The 18,002-nt window shown below is 43.7% G+C and overlaps 2 protein-coding genes across 7 annotated transcripts in view; one reads left to right on the forward strand and one right to left on the reverse strand.

Annotated features, from left to right (window-relative positions):
* Positions 1 to 18,002, forward strand: part of LOC119659922 (dipeptidase 1) — a 394,749-nt gene that overhangs the window by 350,227 nt on the left and 26,520 nt on the right. For all 5 annotated transcript variants that reach the window (XM_038068255.1, XM_038068254.1, XM_038068256.1 and 2 more), the window contains 2 exons: positions 4,631 to 4,763; positions 9,365 to 9,515. In XM_038068255.1, the coding sequence (XP_037924183.1) occupies positions 4,631 to 4,763; positions 9,365 to 9,515 (284 nt within the window). The remainder of the gene's footprint in view (positions 1 to 4,630; positions 4,764 to 9,364; positions 9,516 to 18,002) is intronic.
* Positions 1 to 18,002, reverse strand: part of LOC119659923 — a 122,042-nt gene that overhangs the window by 45,772 nt on the left and 58,268 nt on the right. Inside the window, exons 2-3 of one of the 2 annotated variants that reach the window (XM_038068259.1) lie at positions 13,866 to 13,946; positions 13,137 to 13,791 (exon numbers count right to left, since the gene is read on the reverse strand). The exons of the other annotated variant lie outside the window; for it this stretch is intronic. Coding sequence (XP_037924187.1) covers positions 13,137 to 13,290 — 154 coding nt within the window. The 5' untranslated portion in view covers positions 13,291 to 13,791; positions 13,866 to 13,946. The remainder of the gene's footprint in view (positions 1 to 13,136; positions 13,792 to 13,865; positions 13,947 to 18,002) is intronic. 2 annotated transcript variants of the gene reach the window in all.

Consider the following 18,002-nt stretch of genomic DNA (forward strand, 5'->3'; position numbering starts at 1 on the left):
TGTCCCACTTCTTAAGGGACAACAAGAATGGCGCTCTAGTGCCCCTAGGCTCCTTCACAAGGATTTTCGCTTGCCGGCAAGAGTCCAAATTTCTCCACTCGGCTGCGTGAATTCTTGCAATTTCACCCTTCAGAGTAGACTTGACAGTAGATGGTCGGATTCCAAGAGCTGGTTTTGGCCCCACCATTGTGGATCCTGACCCTCGGCGAGCCAGTCTATCAGCCTCCTCATTGCCGGCGATGTTAGTGTGCCCAGGCACCCACATCAGAAATGTTTCATTCAGTCGGCCAAGTTTCAGCAGCACCTGATGACAACTCCACACCAACTGGCTTGATAAGTCGTTGCCATTTAGTACTGATAATGCCGCCCGACTGTCGGAACAGATTCACCATTCGAATCTGTTCCGACCCCTCCACTTTTGTCCCAGACATTCTTCTGCTGCCAATGAAATGGCATATATCTCCGCCTGGGATATGGTCGTCATTTTTCTGAGGGGTCAGGCCAGTTCTATAATCGGATTCTTCGAGCACACCCCGGCTCCCGATCCGCCCTCCATGACTGACCCGTCGGTGAAGATTATTAAGTCTGTAATCTGAAAGGATGGCCATTTGTCGACACATGGCCATTTCTGTTTCGGTGATGAGGACAGTGTATGTCTTTTCAAAGACGAATCTGGAAACCATATGATCGGTCGGCATCAGGACTACCGGATGTTTTTCAAGGAATTTCCAAATAGACGTATGACCGTGTGATTGGCCGCCTTTCCACGCCTTAATGGTATCGAACCTATATGCGCCGTTGGCTGCTTTCCGTTTCACTTCCAAGTGAATGGAGGGTAAATTTAGGATAGCTTCAAGTGCCGCAGTCGACGTAGCACTCATTGCTCCAGTAATACTTAGGCAACCAAGTCTCTCTATGGAACGAGTTAAATGCCATTTCACTTGCTCCAGTGATATTACTTTGCATGCCAGATTCCAGTCTCTCGGTTGAGGGCTGTATGCGCCTGTTGGCCCCGAGATTAGATTTTGGATACTGCATGGGAAGTGTACTTCAAGGAAATGTTTTGCTGTTTCTTCATCGCTTTCTGTGTACTTCCCGTTCTGTAAACGTAAATAACCCTGTTTTTGACTACGTTCTTTGACCAGAATCCGCTTCAGCTTTGGGGTTGCCTCAAGAGAGTTAGTCTCTTCGCAAAAGCGTCTCCATGATGATCGTTTAGCCGATTTTATGCTCTTTAGAGCCTTCTTTTCCTCTTTATACCACCATTACTTTTCGAATTTTATCCTACACTGCAGTTTGCTATTATAGAAACCAAACGAATTAAAGGGAGAAAGTAGGTAGGTAGGTATCAGTGGCCGCCCCGAGGAGCCCGATTAGCGCTATGCTGCGCCGGTTTAATACCACGAATTCCTGAAGACTATGCCGGCTGTGGTAAGAGCAAGGTGGACAGAGTTCAGTGAGCTCAGATCTTCATAGTCAGCCCATAGTATTCACGAACGAAAGCAGCTCTCCCATTCTACAACTTGAGGACTTCTCGAGGTTCCCCAAGAAAGTTTTACCTATTGCCGTAGCCTGGATTTAGCTACTGCTGCGTAATCGGAAAGGAGGTGGCATGATTGCCCAGACCAGTGCCCCGTGCAGACCCCCGTATGCGTTTGTACGCGTCTGGTTCAGGAGTTCTTGCGATCAGGTCTTGTTAGGGGCGGATCAAATCTACGTTCACTTAGCGCAGTTGATTAGCATTCCCCATCTAAAGTTCGCGACTGAGCAGTAGTGCGAGTAAATTCTGGTCCTGACAGTCACCAATGGGGCACCGAGGAACTGCCAATAACAGAGTTCTCCTGTTATCTCGTTGGCCTCGTTCCTATCATCGGGAACCCAGAGGAAGGTGATCTTGAGCGTTCCGCCCGGCATCTTCAGCGAACTCCTGCACTACCCCACCAACCTCGATGAATACATAGATTTAATGGCCCCTTGGTTAAGAATAGGTGTTTTACGCTTGGGGCTCGGATCATGACCTAACCATCGACAGGCTTCCAAAACTTCCAGTACTTCCGCTTGAAATACACTGGTAAATCCTGAGAGATGGTACGACTCAGCTACACTGTGTGTATCCTGGAAGACTCCCAAACCGACTGTATAGACCATCTTTGATCTGTCAGTCAGTGCCATAACTTTGCAACATGTCGCGGGATTTCCGCTCTACCCTGGTTAGAATGTCGCGGGATTTCCGCTCTGCCCTGGTTAGAAAGTCCATACCGAAGTTCCAAGTGAAGTTCGGCTTTCATGTGGGGAATGTCCAGAGTTCCCAAGGTAGGTTGTCTGGGATGTTACTGTACCTGCAGAGCCTCTCTGTACAACATCCAGACTGTCGTAGTCTAATAGCATGTTGCACTACATCATCTACTCTACTGAAAACTATGGGATTCTGTATTCCCAGTTGCAAATTGCATTTATATCCGTCTATTCTCTAGTTTTTCGTTTCATTGAGTTTTTCTGGGTTGTCATTGCCGAAAGAAATCTTGCAAAGAGGGGTAACGGAGGATTAAAGAGAATTTGTCTTTACGACAGTAGAGATCCCTTCGAGCCAGGCCAGAACCGTAGGGAAAGAGGGAATTGATAGAAGATTTCGTCCAATCGAGTATACACGGTATCTTACCGCAAGTTACTTGTCGAGCAAAGGCTGAGATTCCATAGGGGGACCATTCATTCATTCTTGAAGGTTCGTCCGTCCGTCCGATGTTTAAGTCATGGTCCTTGGTAATGGATGAGCCTGAGGATGAGCAGTAGGTTTTCACATTGATAAAAACTCCTACTTGGGTTCGAAAACCTTAAGAGTGCCTGCGATATAGGAGCAATTCAACGTAACTGCGCAGATTTTTTGAATAATTTGCAGTCTTCCAACATGGCCATTCGATTATTGCATGCTGAATATGAATGACTGCGACCTTCGATTTACAGGGAGTGGGAGTTTGCCGCCCATGGGCAAGTTTATCCTCTGCTGGTCTAGGGTACAGGAAATTCAGACGAAATAGACACTTTGAAGAATGCCTTGAACACGGCAAAATGGGGCAAAATAGTTGTGGCTTTAGCCAAATTGGGCGCTCCTAAATACCTGGTGCACATGGTCACAGAATTTCTCGGGGAGAGGATATTGTGTTACGATTCGGACCAGGGGGGGGGGGGGTTCCACAAGGATCAGTCCTCGGTCCTCTCCTGTGGATAATAATGGATGGCAGAATTTTAAAGTTGCAACTACCCAAACGAGTGACAATTATAGGCTTCGCAGACGACATCGGAGTAACTATCGTGGCACAAGATATTGATGAGATCGAGGTACTCACAAGCGAGACAATTTTTAAAATCAGGCCTTGGCTAGAGGAAGCTGGTCTGACGCTCACAGAGCATGAAACCGAGCTAGTTTTAATCACTAAGCGAAGGAAGCAAACGGCAATAAAGGTCAAGACTGGTGAACACATCATACAGTCGCAGCCAACGCTTAAATACCTGGGAGTGATGGTCGACTGAAATTCAAGTCCCATTTTGAAAATTCAGCAACCAAAGCTTCCGGGGTGGCTACATTGTTAGCAAGGATGTCGCCAAATATAGGTGCACCTAAACAAACCCATCGGCTCCTTATCTCGAGAGTTATCAGTTCCATCTTGCTCTAGTCTGTGCACCATCTTTGAAGTTGGAAGCAAATAGAAGGAAAATCGCAGCTCCATATTGATTGAGTGCATTGCAAATGACGTGCGCTTACCGTGCAACATCAGACGAAGCAGTCTGTGTGATAGTAAGCATGGCCCCCATGGACATTTTTGCGAACGAGGGTCGACGCCTCTATGACCCATCATATGCAATCGGCGAGTCCTATACCTATCATCGGCAATTAGCATGAAGTGAATCTGATTTGGAATGGCAAAAAAGATGTTTCAAAATGGATCAAACGAAACGGTGAGGTTAGTTTCCACCTAACTCAATCCCAAAGCGGACGCAGATGGTACTGTGCACGACTCCTCATATTGCCCGACATGTGTGATGATTCCTGAGGATGCGAAACATCTTGTTTTTGATTGCCCATGGTTGGCCACAGAGAGAGCAGAGGCGGAAATTGACGCCGGGGCACGGTTAACACCTGAGAATATCGTGGACCATATGCCAGCCTATGAAACATTTTGGAGGACGGGGGAAAAATTAATGATGGCGGTTCACAATCTGCTGAGAAAGGAGGAGCTGCGGAGGAAAGTTACAAATAACGACACGAGACGCAGTTCGCAACTGATCGTACCCTGCTCTGTAATACCAGTCCCGTGGGGTAAGCGAAAGAGAAGGAGGTGGTCTTAGTGAGTAAAAGTCTCACATAACCGTATGGCAGGAGCCAGCGGTAGATTTTCAACCTTTCCCCCTTGCAACGCATAAAAAAGAAGAAAGATGGCCAGACAGACAGACAGAATTTATAATAGTGCACTAAAGATTAACAATTCAAATAGTATGTATCCTTTTCACTTTCGCGCCCAACGTGGGTTTGAAGATAAATGTTTCCTGGAAAGGTTCTTGAGTAAAACCTTCAAGATTTTATGATAGTTGATAATGAATAAATTTTGTTAATTTTTGTTTTCTTCTCTTTCAGTTTTGGTCTGCATATGCACCGTGTTCATCGCAGCATCTCGACGCCGTACAACTTACTTTAGAACAAATAGATTTAATTCGACGTCTTGTAAGCATATATTCACGGAATATGACCCTTGTGACAACAGCGTCGGGTAAGTAATATCACTTTTAATGAATTCTAATACATCCTCCTCCTCCCCGGATAGCTGAGTGCTTAGAGCACAAAGCTGGCGTACGGAAAGTCGTGGTTCAAATCTCACTGGACACAGTGGGATTTGTATCGTGATTTAACATCGGATACCAGTCGACTCAGCTGTGAATGAGTACCTGAGTCAAATCAGGGTAATAATTTCGGGCGAGCGCAATGCTGACCACGGATTGCTAGTAGGCAGAGGTAAGATAGAGAGTCGTATTCCTCTGCGGAAGGGAGGCCTTCCATTCATATTACCTAGTCTGCCGCTTCTGAAAATCCCAGTGGCCCAGCTTTGGGCCAGAATGTCTAGCGCACTACAATAATTTCCCCGATCATAATAACAAAATTTAAATCCCAAGAAATGCCAGGCTGGTTGAGCATTTAGAACTAAACTACCTAATTCCACGATACTGCACCTGTACTGCTTTGTAAACAATAACGGACATACAAGATATTATACTAGCATTGGCAAACTGCCCACCAATGAGGAATTCTTTAAATCGCCGTATATATATATATATACCTGGATCTTGTCCTTAAAATTGAGCTGTACGGGAAAAATAAGATCATGGCAATCAACACCTTCGCCATTCCCGTCCTTCTATACACTTTCGGTGTGATACAGTGGAGTAATACTGATTTAGAATCTGTCAATAGACGGGTAAGGGTAGTTCTTGCAAACAACAACATGCACAATAGAGCTGCCGAAAAATTGAGGATCACTATCCCACGTTATCAGGGAGGAAGGGGGGTACTTGATTTAAAAACGTTGCACTACAATCAAGTGCATTCTCTTCGTGAGTTTTTCTATGAGAAACAATCCTCTAGCCAAATACATCAGGCTACCGTCATGGCAGATAATAAATTATCTCCTTCAAAATTGAGAAGCAGAGAATGGGATCCCATGTCGAATGTTACTTCAGTCCAACAGAAGATCGACATGTGGAAAGAGAAACCCATTCACAGAGGTCATATCAAAAATTTATTGTTGTCAGGCATTGACATCGAAGCCTCCAACAAATGGTTGACAAATGGTGTACTTTTCTATGAGACCGAAGCATTCCTAACTTCAATTCAGGATGCTTCGCTCCCAACAAAAAATTATAAACGGTACATTTTTCACGACTCCTCAATCACCAACTCCAGTTGTAGGTTATGCAACTGTGAAGAGGAGACCATCCAGCACATAACATCTGCGTGCAGGATGTTGAGCAGTACCGAGTACACCAATCGTCATAACTCCGTCTGCAAGATTCTTCATCAAAACCTTGTGTTGAAGTATAACTTAGTGGGCAACCTACCATCCTCACTATAAGTATACTCCGCAGAGAATCTTGGAAAATGATCGGGTCAAACTACTGTGGGATCACACTATTGCCACTGACCACAGTGTTAATCATAACAGTCCCGACCTAGTTCTGCTTCTGAAGGAAGAACGAGCGTGCTTTATAATCGATGTAGCCGTACCGTTGGACCGGAATACTGTTGAAAAACAGTACGAAAAAAACCGGAACTACGGCCCCTTGGCAGACGATATGAAGCAGACTTGGAGACTACAAAAGATCGAAGTAGTCCCAGTAGTAATTTCAGCGACGGGATTAGTCCCGCAGAACTTACATAAAGCGCTCAGAACGCTCGATCTTAGGGCTGGACTATACATGGAGATGCAAAAAGCGGTTATCCTCGCAACCTGTGCTATAGTCCGAAGAGTCCTGTCCGGTAACAATCTGACCTAATGGGTTTCAGTCTTGATCCACACTGTCTTCGATATAAGATACTTGTCTCTGTAGTGTAGAACCTCCGCGTCATTGGCTGAAGTGTTTGCGACAATCGGGATGTAGTAATACATTTTTGCATGGTCGCACACACTTTGCGTTAAAACGCATCATCGCTGTGATGCGGGCCTTTGGAAGTTGCCTTCAGCCCATCCTTAGGTTGGTCGCCCCTCGGTCCGGTTGGGCGGGAAGAGGGTCCGTGGGCTTTTGAACTATATATATATATGTTTGCTATTCACGCATTGATGGGTTATAGTGCGCCAGCCGTGCCTACGGAACCAACACATCTTTTCGCGGTTGCCTAAAATGTTAATGTTGTTATGTACCATTCGCGGTAACGAAAATTCATTTACCAAGATTGGTCTAAACATCGAAGTAGATGGTAAGCGACCAAAAGCCCCGCCAAAACAACGGTGGCTTGACACCCTAGATGAGGAGTTAAAAGCCTCGTGATTACATCCCGATCAGGCATCTGATAGATGGCGAAATCGATCACGACGAACCGACCCCACGGCATCTTCATCTGCCCTGTAGATGGGTGCCTTATGTCTCAGATAAATTTCCAGCATTATAAAGCGGCGACTGCGCTTATCAGTCATCAGATCAATAGCTGAAAGACATATATATACCTCACACAAGAACCATGGGGAAGTTAGGGGCTTGAACTTCCGATATGCTGACTTACTGTATACCAATGGAAGTGATAGTCGCGGTTCCTGTATGGTGGTTTGAAAAGACCTGCAAGCTATCTTGGTTAACGACCTATGCAATGGCGACACCACAACGATTAAATTAACCATGGAAAGTCAGCAGGGAGACAAGGAGATTCCATGGTGCTCTGCTTATTTCCCTGATGATGTAGGCGAAATTCCCAGCGGAACATCCATCAGAACTAACCAATATGTCAAAAGTAAAGGCATGGAAATAATAGCAGAATATGGTGCTAACGCCCACCATATATCCTGGGGAAGTTCCAGGGTCAACGCGAGAGGGTGCAGATCCTCAACCAACGGTTTCAAGAACTAATACTACATAAAACTTCGTTGTTACGAAAGCTTTAACCAATCATATTAAGGAGACCCTGCTGACCACGCCATGCAGTCGCTGCAACAACATATGGTGCATAGCGGCGGAGAAGTGCGGAAGAGTGCAAGCGTCCCTAAAGGTCCTAGAGGAAGCAAGTGCCTTTCTTCAAACTAAAACGATGGCTCATGGGCGTGGTTGAAGGCAAGTAGACTCCTGACGTTACCGGGGAGTAGTTCTTGTCATGGACACCGTCACACAGGATATCCAACGTCTAGCGCCCTACACACTGCTTTATGCAGATGATGTTTTCCTAGCATCTGATAGCAAAAATGATCTCGAGCAATGTGTTCAAAAATGGAATGATCGCCTCATGCAACACGGTCTCAGATTGAATCTAAACAAAACTGAATTTTTGACGACCGATTCTCATGAAACAGGCACAATCACTGTCAGCGGCGATGATCTGCCCAGAACTGAGCGATTTAAATACCTCGGGTCAACGCTATCAGATAATGGAGAACTGCACTGTGAAATTGCTTCACGCATTAACGCAACCTGGATGAAGTAGCGCTCCACAACTGGTGTCTTTGCGATCGACGTATCAACGAATGTCTCAAATCTAAAATTTATCGCAGTGTCGTCCGTCCTGTCCCACTCATGGTTCTGAGTGTTGGCCGACTATAAAAGACAATGAACGGAGTCTTGCGATAATGAAGACGAAGATGTTGCGTTGGACTAGTGACGTCACACGTTTTGATCACATCCGAAATGAAGATATCCGCGATCGTTATGGGGTTATTCGTGGAAAAATTGCGAGAGAGGCGTCTTCGATGGTATGTTCACGCAATTTGTGCAAAGGAGAATTCACTTGCCAAGATTGGTCTGAACATCGAAGTAGATATTAAACGACCAAAAGGCCGGCCGAAACAACGGTGGCTTGGTACGATGGATGGGGATTTAAAAGCCTTGAGATTGCACCCAGATCAGGTATTCGATAGAGCTAAATAGCGAAACCGATCACGACGAGCCGACCCCGCTTGTGAACGGGACAAAGGCTGAAGAAAAAGAAGAAGAAGAAATTCTAGATGCTGTAAAAAAGTTCCATTAACAACCCCATTGACTGAGCCAGGATAATGTTTCAAACTAGACTCTCTCAAATCCCCATTAATAGCTGAAAGATCTCTTAGACAAGGTTTTTTATAGACTGATTAGTCTCCTATAATGGACAATCAATCATACACTAATTCTGATAGCAGAAAAAGATAGGGCAAAATTCAATATAAGTAACGTCTACCGAGGTCCATGTCAATATAAGAAATCCTTTCCAGGATGGGTTGAAATGATCGGTGTGTGGACTAAAGGTTAACATTGTTAAGGTAAAGAAAAGGCGGATGAGCCTCATTCTTCTGGAAAAATTACTTATGCCCCCCACCCTTCAAGGTAAAATGGCGGGATATTCTTAACGGTATCTGTCAGTGAACCCCAATCGAGTATTCCAGGTGTATGATCATCAAATTTATTGATAAAATTAAGGGTCAAGATAAGTAGAAGCACTTTTTTACTTAATGTATCTGAATTAGAGTTATATAGGCGGATCAAGTAGATTAGATTATTCAATTTTCACATCAACTAAGTTCACCCAATAATATAAAACCTTAATTTTATTGCTATGGCCAAGATGACATTCACATATCCTAGAATATTCCTGTAAATTTAGATACTCCTTGCAATGACCCTCAATTTCATTTCATCCTTACAGGTATCGAGGCAAGCCACCGAGCCGGAAAATTGGCAAGTTTAATAGGTGTCGAAGGTGGGCATTCGATCGGAACAAGTTTAAGTGTCTTAAGGATGTTCTATCAGCTAGGAGCACGATATCTAACGTTAACGCACACCTGCAACACACCCTGGTGAGTCTTTCATGCAAATAAAGTAACACGAAAACATGTTTTCATACTTCAGAATGCAACTTTACATTGGAACTGTTTGAATTTTATGGCAGTTCCTTTTACTATTCACGTAGCTTATGTATATCCGGCTCCGTGTTGTGGTCATAAAAGAGAGTTATAAAAGGTATGGCGTAACTATAACCAACGCTTGAAGTACGAAATAAGTATGTTCCGGGACGTTTTATTTTTCTTGAACACATAATATTAAAAGCGCAAACATAACTCCAAGCCTTCGTTTTGAGAATATTAACTCAAAAATGTGTTTCAATTTAGATATGGATATAAAGTTAAGTATCTAGGATAGAAAACATGCCACGAAGATGGTTAGAACGCAGGCAAATAAATAATAAAACCTGCCGAAAAAATGGCCCCCAGATTTGCCTTTCATGTTTCATTGCAAATGAAATCCGCTTATTTTAAAAATACAATCAAAAGCCAGCAAATCAGAGATAAATATGTAATTCCACTTTACAAGCGATAATGAATTAATTAATTTCTATCGAACCCGCTTCTATCGGCTTTAATGCCCACCTAATCGACTGCGATACTCGTGCACGCTTTATTGGTTCTACAAAATCAATTTCAGGCAGTCGTATCTCTTCATCAACCCCAAGAATGCTCGCTATTTGCCAAATGAACCACATAAATCACTCCCACGTAATTTCAATGGGAATGATTAAAGCAGGCGATTAAATCTTGGTGCAATTGCTGAATACATTAAACAGGAACATAAGGGTGAGCTATTGGAGTGATACCTAAATCTGGTTTGACATACGATCAGGATTAATCTGAATAGGTTGAATTGAATTGTTTAAATCCGACAAATCTCGAATTCAATAAAGTAACGTAATGTGATCCATATGAGGGCTAATGATGTGTAATGACACACTACACTCCTACGGATAGGATGACCGACGGTATCCATCACAAGAAGTGATATCAATTACGTTTAGGAAAATATCTGAATCTGAAACTTGGAACTAGAAGTCAGGGTGAGTCTAACCCTGAAGCCATTAAAGGATGAGCTCCATCAAGAATTTAAGTATTGCAGACTTCCGGATTTTTCAGTCGTTAGCTTACAAGTATCTATCATTACCTTAAATTGGCTTTAATGGCAAAAACTATCAACTAATTTTTCATCCCGATTGTATATAGTTTGGTGAATATAAAATCCAAATCGAAAGTTCAAAATTAATCGTGCTAACAGCTTCATCCCCTTAATTCCAGAGATGCTTTCCCATTTCCTGGTCATTTCAATTCCTCCAGTATCTTTTCCAACCGAACTTCAAAGCGCTTTTGGTGGGGCCGAAAAAGTTATTATCCTTACAGCGGATGAATAAAATGGCTAGTCACCGTTATATGCGATAAGGGCTGCTCCTCCAAACAGAAGGGAGGTCATCTAGGCAATCACAGTGCACTCAAACGGAGTAAAGCCACTGGCCTTGGCGGTGTCCCCGCAGAGTTCTCGCTGCTTGTACGACTACTGCAGATCAGGTACTCCCTCTTATAAAGAAATGTCGGAAATCCAAGACCTTTTCCAAAGATTGAAAAAAGGGGTTGCTTCTTTTAAAGAAGGGTACCGGTCTTGAGTGCGATAATTGGAAGGGTATCTGCGGTTTCCGTCCTGGATCCTCATCCATTGACCACGTCGAAGCCCTGCAGATAATTTTGCAGGAGTGTACGCAGTTCAGCTCTCCACTTCTCCTGCTCTTTATCGATTCCTAGAAGCTTTTAACAGGGAGTGTTTTTGGAATACTTCATCAAATAGGAGCATCCCCTATAAAATAACATCTGGATGGGGTTTGAAGGCCTTGCGATTGCTTCCAGATTAGCCCTTTGACAGAACAATATGGCGCAATCGATCACGACAAAAACGAAAATATGATAGCGCAAAATGTCAAATGTGTAAAATTTCTGAGGAATATGAAATTCAAAGCAGAATTCGACATTCTGTCGCTGATAATATTCCTTCACTAATAACGGGAGACGTTCTCTTTGGACCTTGACATCTTTTCTCAAACCCCTCGACCACGTCAATGACGTCCACTGCTATCCAACCGGTTCATGAACCTTGAACAGGAGGGGCTAGCTTTGGCAAGATAAGCAAATTGAGTCGAACTAAAGATTAACACTGGTCAAAGGGTAGTATAGGTCTCATAAACCTGGGAAACGCCTGCTGAACCAACATCAACAGCTCAACTACCAAACCCTAACTCCACCTCCACGTGGTGACCGCTGGGAGCTCTTTCTTAACGAAAAGCTGCAAACGGAGAAGAATGAAGGCAAGTCTCCCGCGCCTAAAAACGGAACAAATTGTACCAACTGGTCCTCCAGGTTGGGAGTTGGGTAGGGCTGACAACCCTACATGGAAAACAACTTGTTACGAAGCCACGAAAGGAGCCCCGGACTGGACGGGTAATACAACGACGAACCCGGCAACGACAACGGAATAAAGATTTGCGCATTTTCTCATGGAACGTGTGCTCCCTGTACAGAGATAAAGCTGACAAGCAGCTAGCCGATACCCCCCAATATAGGGCTGATGTTTCCGGGAGAAGGGTTACTACACCATATGTTATAGCGGCCATCCAGTAAACCATGTGCTCGAAGTAGGTTTTTTAGTCAGCCAAAAAGTCAAACCTGGCTTTGAAAACATAAGCGAACGGTTATGCGCTCTGGGCTTGCGAGGCAAATTTAAAAATATAAGCCTCATTAAAGTTCACACCCCTACAGTGTCATTGTCGGCTGAACTACAGACACTGCCTGCAGGTTTTGTGAGGAGGAGGACGAAACCTCTATACACATCCTGGGATAGTGTCCCGCACTTGTGCAAACTAGGTCGAGGCATTTGGGAGAACACTTAATACCAGATGCAAAGCTGAAAGATCTGGAAGTAGGGAACATACTAAAGTTCCTAACGGTTATAGGCCTGCTGCAGATACTATGATCAATAGGTACACTATAACCAGTAAAAGGGGTACAATAATTCTTCAAGGACGCGGTGCGACTTTCCCTTAACAGAATAATAATAACAGTAGTCACGGTCTTGGGAGTTTGTGGCATCAGAACGGCGCACCACAGCACTAATTGGGCTCCTCGAAGCGGCCACTGACCTCCCTACCCTCACGGGAAGCAAAAATTCCTTTCAATTAAATCTATTATTAAGCAACACGTTCACCTTTTGGAGAAGTTAAGATATTAGTTCTAAGCTGATCCTGTACATGAATTCAAATAATAAAGTTTGATTGAACTGTACTAAAAATTGTCTAATGTGACTTCTTTGGCGGTACAGATACTGCTGAAGAAGCACTTGCCATTCAAATGATGTTGCTCATTACGATAAGAGGGTTGAAGTACCTGAAGTCACTAGAACTCAGATGAAGGGGTTGGAAGCAATTAAAATACCAAGATGGATTTGTTCTGTCTCCTCTACCCGGTGAAGTTTGCATGGCTTTGACGATGCATCAAACCAGGGTCTTTTTTGTCTGTATATACTTCCTCCCCCCATTTGGGTGAGTCCTATCTTAAAATTGGGCACACAAAAAGGAATGTTCAAAGTAAACTATGAAAGTAGGTACTCACCGGTTTTTCGAACATTGTTCCTTAGTGACGGGCGCACTATATATCGAATTGGTGGACCTCGGCAAAAACTGGGATGTCTGGAGTTCCTTATTAAGGCAGGCCTAGACCGGATACCAGTTGTTGCGCCGTTGATGATGATGATACTATATAACATACTGAGTCCACACCACACTCTATTTTAAGCACCGAAAGTTTTCATATTTATCACGATCGAGGTTTGCCGCACTTTGGAGACCATCTTGCCGAAGTAATATTAACATCAGCCAATAGGACACTTATAGCACTCAAATTCGGAAGGAAGTCCTAATTTAGTTAAAGACGAAGGACGAAATGGCAATCGCGAGCTTATGCGCCGAACGATAATTGTAGTAAAAAGGACGATCGAGCACGGGAAGCAAACCGTACAATCATGCCGGGCGGCCATAACGGAGTTCTTCAAATGCCACATTTACTTAGGAATCGAGGGAATCTTATCAAGAGGACACGAAATATTATATTTTACACTATCCAAAAGCACTCCGCGATTTTATTTATACACCAAATACTTAACGAAACTCGAACACGTTGTCCACTAGGAACAGATAGAATACCGACGGTAACTAAACGGAATTTAAGATACAGCAAAATTTAACTCGACTGCACGCTCCGGAATTCACTGAAAGAATACTTTCAGTTAGAGATTCTATCTAGCACTTGCTTACTGGCTAAGTGATCAGGGCATGCACCTACCTGTAATTCCGACAAATGCTGGGACAGTAGAACTTGTTTACTGCAAAAAACTTGTTCTGCGTTTTAGGAAAATAACAATCTCTGAAAATGAGAGTAGATCACTGTTATTCCTGCACTATTTACATCCATTTAGAAATCGAATATTCACTATTTGTATAATGACAAACTACGGACTCTAACTACGGAATCTAATGATCAAAAGACTTCCTATCTGCATCTGATGAACGCTAAAACTGATACTTTGGGTAGAACTGAGAACGTGTAGAGTCAGAACCCTCCTTTCATAGGATAATTCACTACAACAAACTACCAAAGCTATGGCGACATTTAAAGGAAAAAAGCATAGCAAAATCATCATTAATCTAAAACAGGATAAGTGTTTTTAAGAAGATGTAACCTACCCTTCCTCGAAGGCCTTATAATACAGTAAATATGGTAGCCATAATTTAGGTTGAACTATATCTCATTCAAGGGGTTTCGTGGCTACTTGAATTCTGTAACTGAATCTGTCGTGGTTACAATTTTTTTTTTTTCGGGGGAAGGATACAATGCACAAACCACAAGTTAGTCTTCTTGGTGAAGGAGTGAATTTCATTGAATAATAGAGTCAAACAAAAACATTGTCCCTTTTGAATGCAAGAGTTAAATCTTCGAATAACTACATACAAACCCATCCAAGTTCCAAAGATGATTCGGACCCCAAGAAGTAGAGAGGATCCCTTTCGACAGGGATGCAGGAGTAAACATAAACCTGTAACAAAACCTCAAACACTCGAGCCAAAATCTTATCCACGGGAAGTACCTGCCCTTAGACAAACCACCTCTAGGTAACTTGCATCTGGGGAAACCATAGCTCTTGGGCTATACCAGAGCTAAGGGGAAAATATTTTCCAAGCCTTAGACAGTGCAGCAGTTAGTTCGTAATTGCATGATATTTCCACCCGCTGCTCTCCTAAAATTAATATGTGGAAGACTCGTGCTAACCCTGCTAAGGACTACCAATCCAAATCCAAACAGACCAACATTTATGAAAAGATTTTGACTCTAAACCGTTGCGGCACACAAATCTGCTTACTCTTCCCCCCAAGGTGAAACTGAAAACAGCGAACTACGGACATAGACTAAATACCCCCAGTGCGTAGATAAGCAACTACTCGTTCAGCCAGCCATTTGGAAATACCATAGTAGACATGACATGGTTTTGAAGGCCACGGGCAACATAGTTTCCAGCTTCGTTTTTGGGGAGCCAAACTGTATAATCATATAATTGGGAAATGTAGCCAGATGGTCACAGCCCCTTGAGGATTGGATTTATGGGCGAACTTGGAGATGTTTCCTGATAACCTAAGGAACAACTTATTGATGCTACACTACTGGCATTTCCTCGGCCAGATGCACCTTCAGCTGTGTTTTTCAATGCCTCAGGCACAGTCGTAGGCGCCGCTCTTCACCAACGGGTCAACTAAACCTGGCAACCGTTGAGCTTCCTTTCGAAACCGCGGCTGAATCCTTCTTCACGGCGTACGACGCAGGAAGTCGACACCCCCAGAGACCATGAAACTTGCTCGCAGATCGTCTTTAGGGTGGGCGCTCCTCGGAGGCCGCTGCACCCGCCATACGAAAGCCCCTTTAAAATCCTAGAGCGATGAAAGCACTCCTTTAAGCTACACATTCGGGGCGGGTCCAAACGGGTCTGCTTACCGAGGCTGATCAACTGGTGCTTAATATCAAAATGGTCAAATGGAAACCTCCATGACGTGGCACCATGAAACGCTGTAATCACAATGGTTTGCTGGCCATCACACAGTAGACGAATCTAAGAGGTCTGGCATCTCGACTGACAACAGTCTGGCACAAGGCTGCTGATAAAGTCGTCAAAACGACCTCCAATTTATTCGAGAACAGTTCCCTGATTTATCGGGGGACGGAATAAGCTGTTGGAGCTCGGGGTACGTTTCGAATCAAGCAGATTCCTAAGGGATCCAACGGACAATTGCATCGGCTTAGGAAAAATCTTTAGCAAACGCATACCTCGTGGTTGAGCAACATTCCAAGCATCTGGCTTGTCAGAAAAACGACGTCTCTGCAGAGGGGAAGTTTGGCCAAAAGGCCTAGGAATTCTTTAGGCGAGTGCAGTAGACACAGGTACCTTGTCTGATCAACTAGAACGATGCCGAGCACACGGTTTACTACTACTGGGGCAAGCAGCAATCACCACCAGAGCAACAGAATGAAGGTATTCGAATTAAAATTCCAAAATCCGATGAGAACTACTCAGCCTGGTGTCAGTTTCACCATCTATTTTCTAATATTATCCACAAGAAATTAAATAAATTGTGGTACTTAGGAGAAAATCTGGCCAATGAAATTGAGAAACTCATAAAACATCCACCGCTATTCGAGGAAAATTACCTTGCGCATGCCAGCTGTTGAAGGAACGGTATGAAAATTCAAAGTTGCTAGTGACAGCGCTAACTTCAAGGCTGCTTTCACTGCCATTTCATAGCATGAGAACTGTAGCAAGCATTAAAGGGGTTAGAAAATGTTGGAGTACCTACGGATACTTGGGACCCTCTTTTACTGCACCTGCCAGTATGAAAGCTCTATAATGCTATACCCGCATTATACAAGCAATCGCTGACAAGCCCACTCAGATCTTTGACGGAATTTTTGGCGTTTTTGCAAAACAGGCATTAGAGACACCAGGCACCAAATCAAGGGACACAAACGAAAAGCGACCATCCGCAGTAATTTTCCCAACATCAGTTTTAGTTTAGTTTAGTTTGCATAACCTGCCATGTCACACATCCAATTTTCTCATGCACGTCAAACTGATACCAGGAAATCGAATCAGAATAATCAAAAAGTATTCTACATCTGTCAATTGCCTGCAACCCGGCAATATGGTTAAGGCCTGTACAAAGTGTGCCAAAAAACTTTGTACTTAGAAACATAAAACTTTGCTTATGCAAAAAGCAGAATAACTGATGAGACGCATGAGGCGCGAAGTTGCCAATGATTTTCAACGGAAAACTATACGCGGGAATGTGTTCAAGAACTTTGCGCTGAGGCAGATGAAAACTCGTAGGGACTAATACACAGGTCTGTTATGAAGAAGACAAAAGGGGCAACCGCAACTAACCTGCCAGCATTTTCTTTTCGATACAGCGACGGCACTCTTCCCCCCGTATAAAGGGGTCTGTAGAAATATAAAAAGTGTTGGATGCCTTCTTCAAACCAACGTTGACTAAGGAGGAAGATTTGCCAATCTACGATAATTGAGCACCCAATTTAACTGTCGTTCTGAGTCGAGTCCTTAATTTGGCTGTTAAAGACCAAACCCAACTGCTTTATCACCATATATGAGGTATGCATGGTAGACCTTTCAGTGAAAGAAGCATAAATTAGCCTCGCTACCGAAGCCCAATAAGCAACGGAGGCATCTATCATCATCAAGCTCGCTGACTAAAACAGGTGTCCCTAGTTAACGAAGCTACCTCTTGGAATGGATACTTCATAGCAGGGCTCGATGTTGGATACTCTCCTGTGAACGTGATATACAATGTCCTTCTCGTGCCAAAGGAGACTATGATGATCGGTTTTACGGATGATCTAACCGTGGTTATCGTCGTGAAACGAACTGAAGATGTTGAAGTGTGCCCCAATGAAATCATCAACGCTGTAAGAACATGGATGGAGGTGGTTCAGCTTAGCTTACTAAAAAAAACGATGAAGACAGTTTTGATAGAAAAGGGAAAAGGGAATACAATCAGATTCGTGTTGGTTGCCACTCTTTTTAAAGCTGGCTATTTGGGGGCATTGATTTACGCGAAATTACACAACGACGAACGCGGCAACGACAACGGAATAACGATTTGCGCATTTTCTCATGGACCATGCGCTCTCTGTACAGAGATGAAGCTGATGAGCAGCTAGTCGATACCCTGTCCCAATATAGGGCTGATGTAACAGCGTCACAGGAGATGCGTTGGACAGGGACCGGTTTCCTGGGGAAGAGTCACTACACCATATGTTATAGCGGCCATCCAGTAAACCGTGTGCTCAAAGTAGGTTTCTTAGTCATCCAGAAAGTGAAACATGGCTTTGAAAACATAAGCGAACGGCTATGCACTCTAG

Source organism: Hermetia illucens, chromosome 6 (genome assembly GCF_905115235.1).
Source record: "Hermetia illucens chromosome 6, iHerIll2.2.curated.20191125, whole genome shotgun sequence".
In the NCBI taxonomy this organism is placed as follows: Eukaryota; Metazoa; Arthropoda; class Insecta; order Diptera; family Stratiomyidae; genus Hermetia; species Hermetia illucens.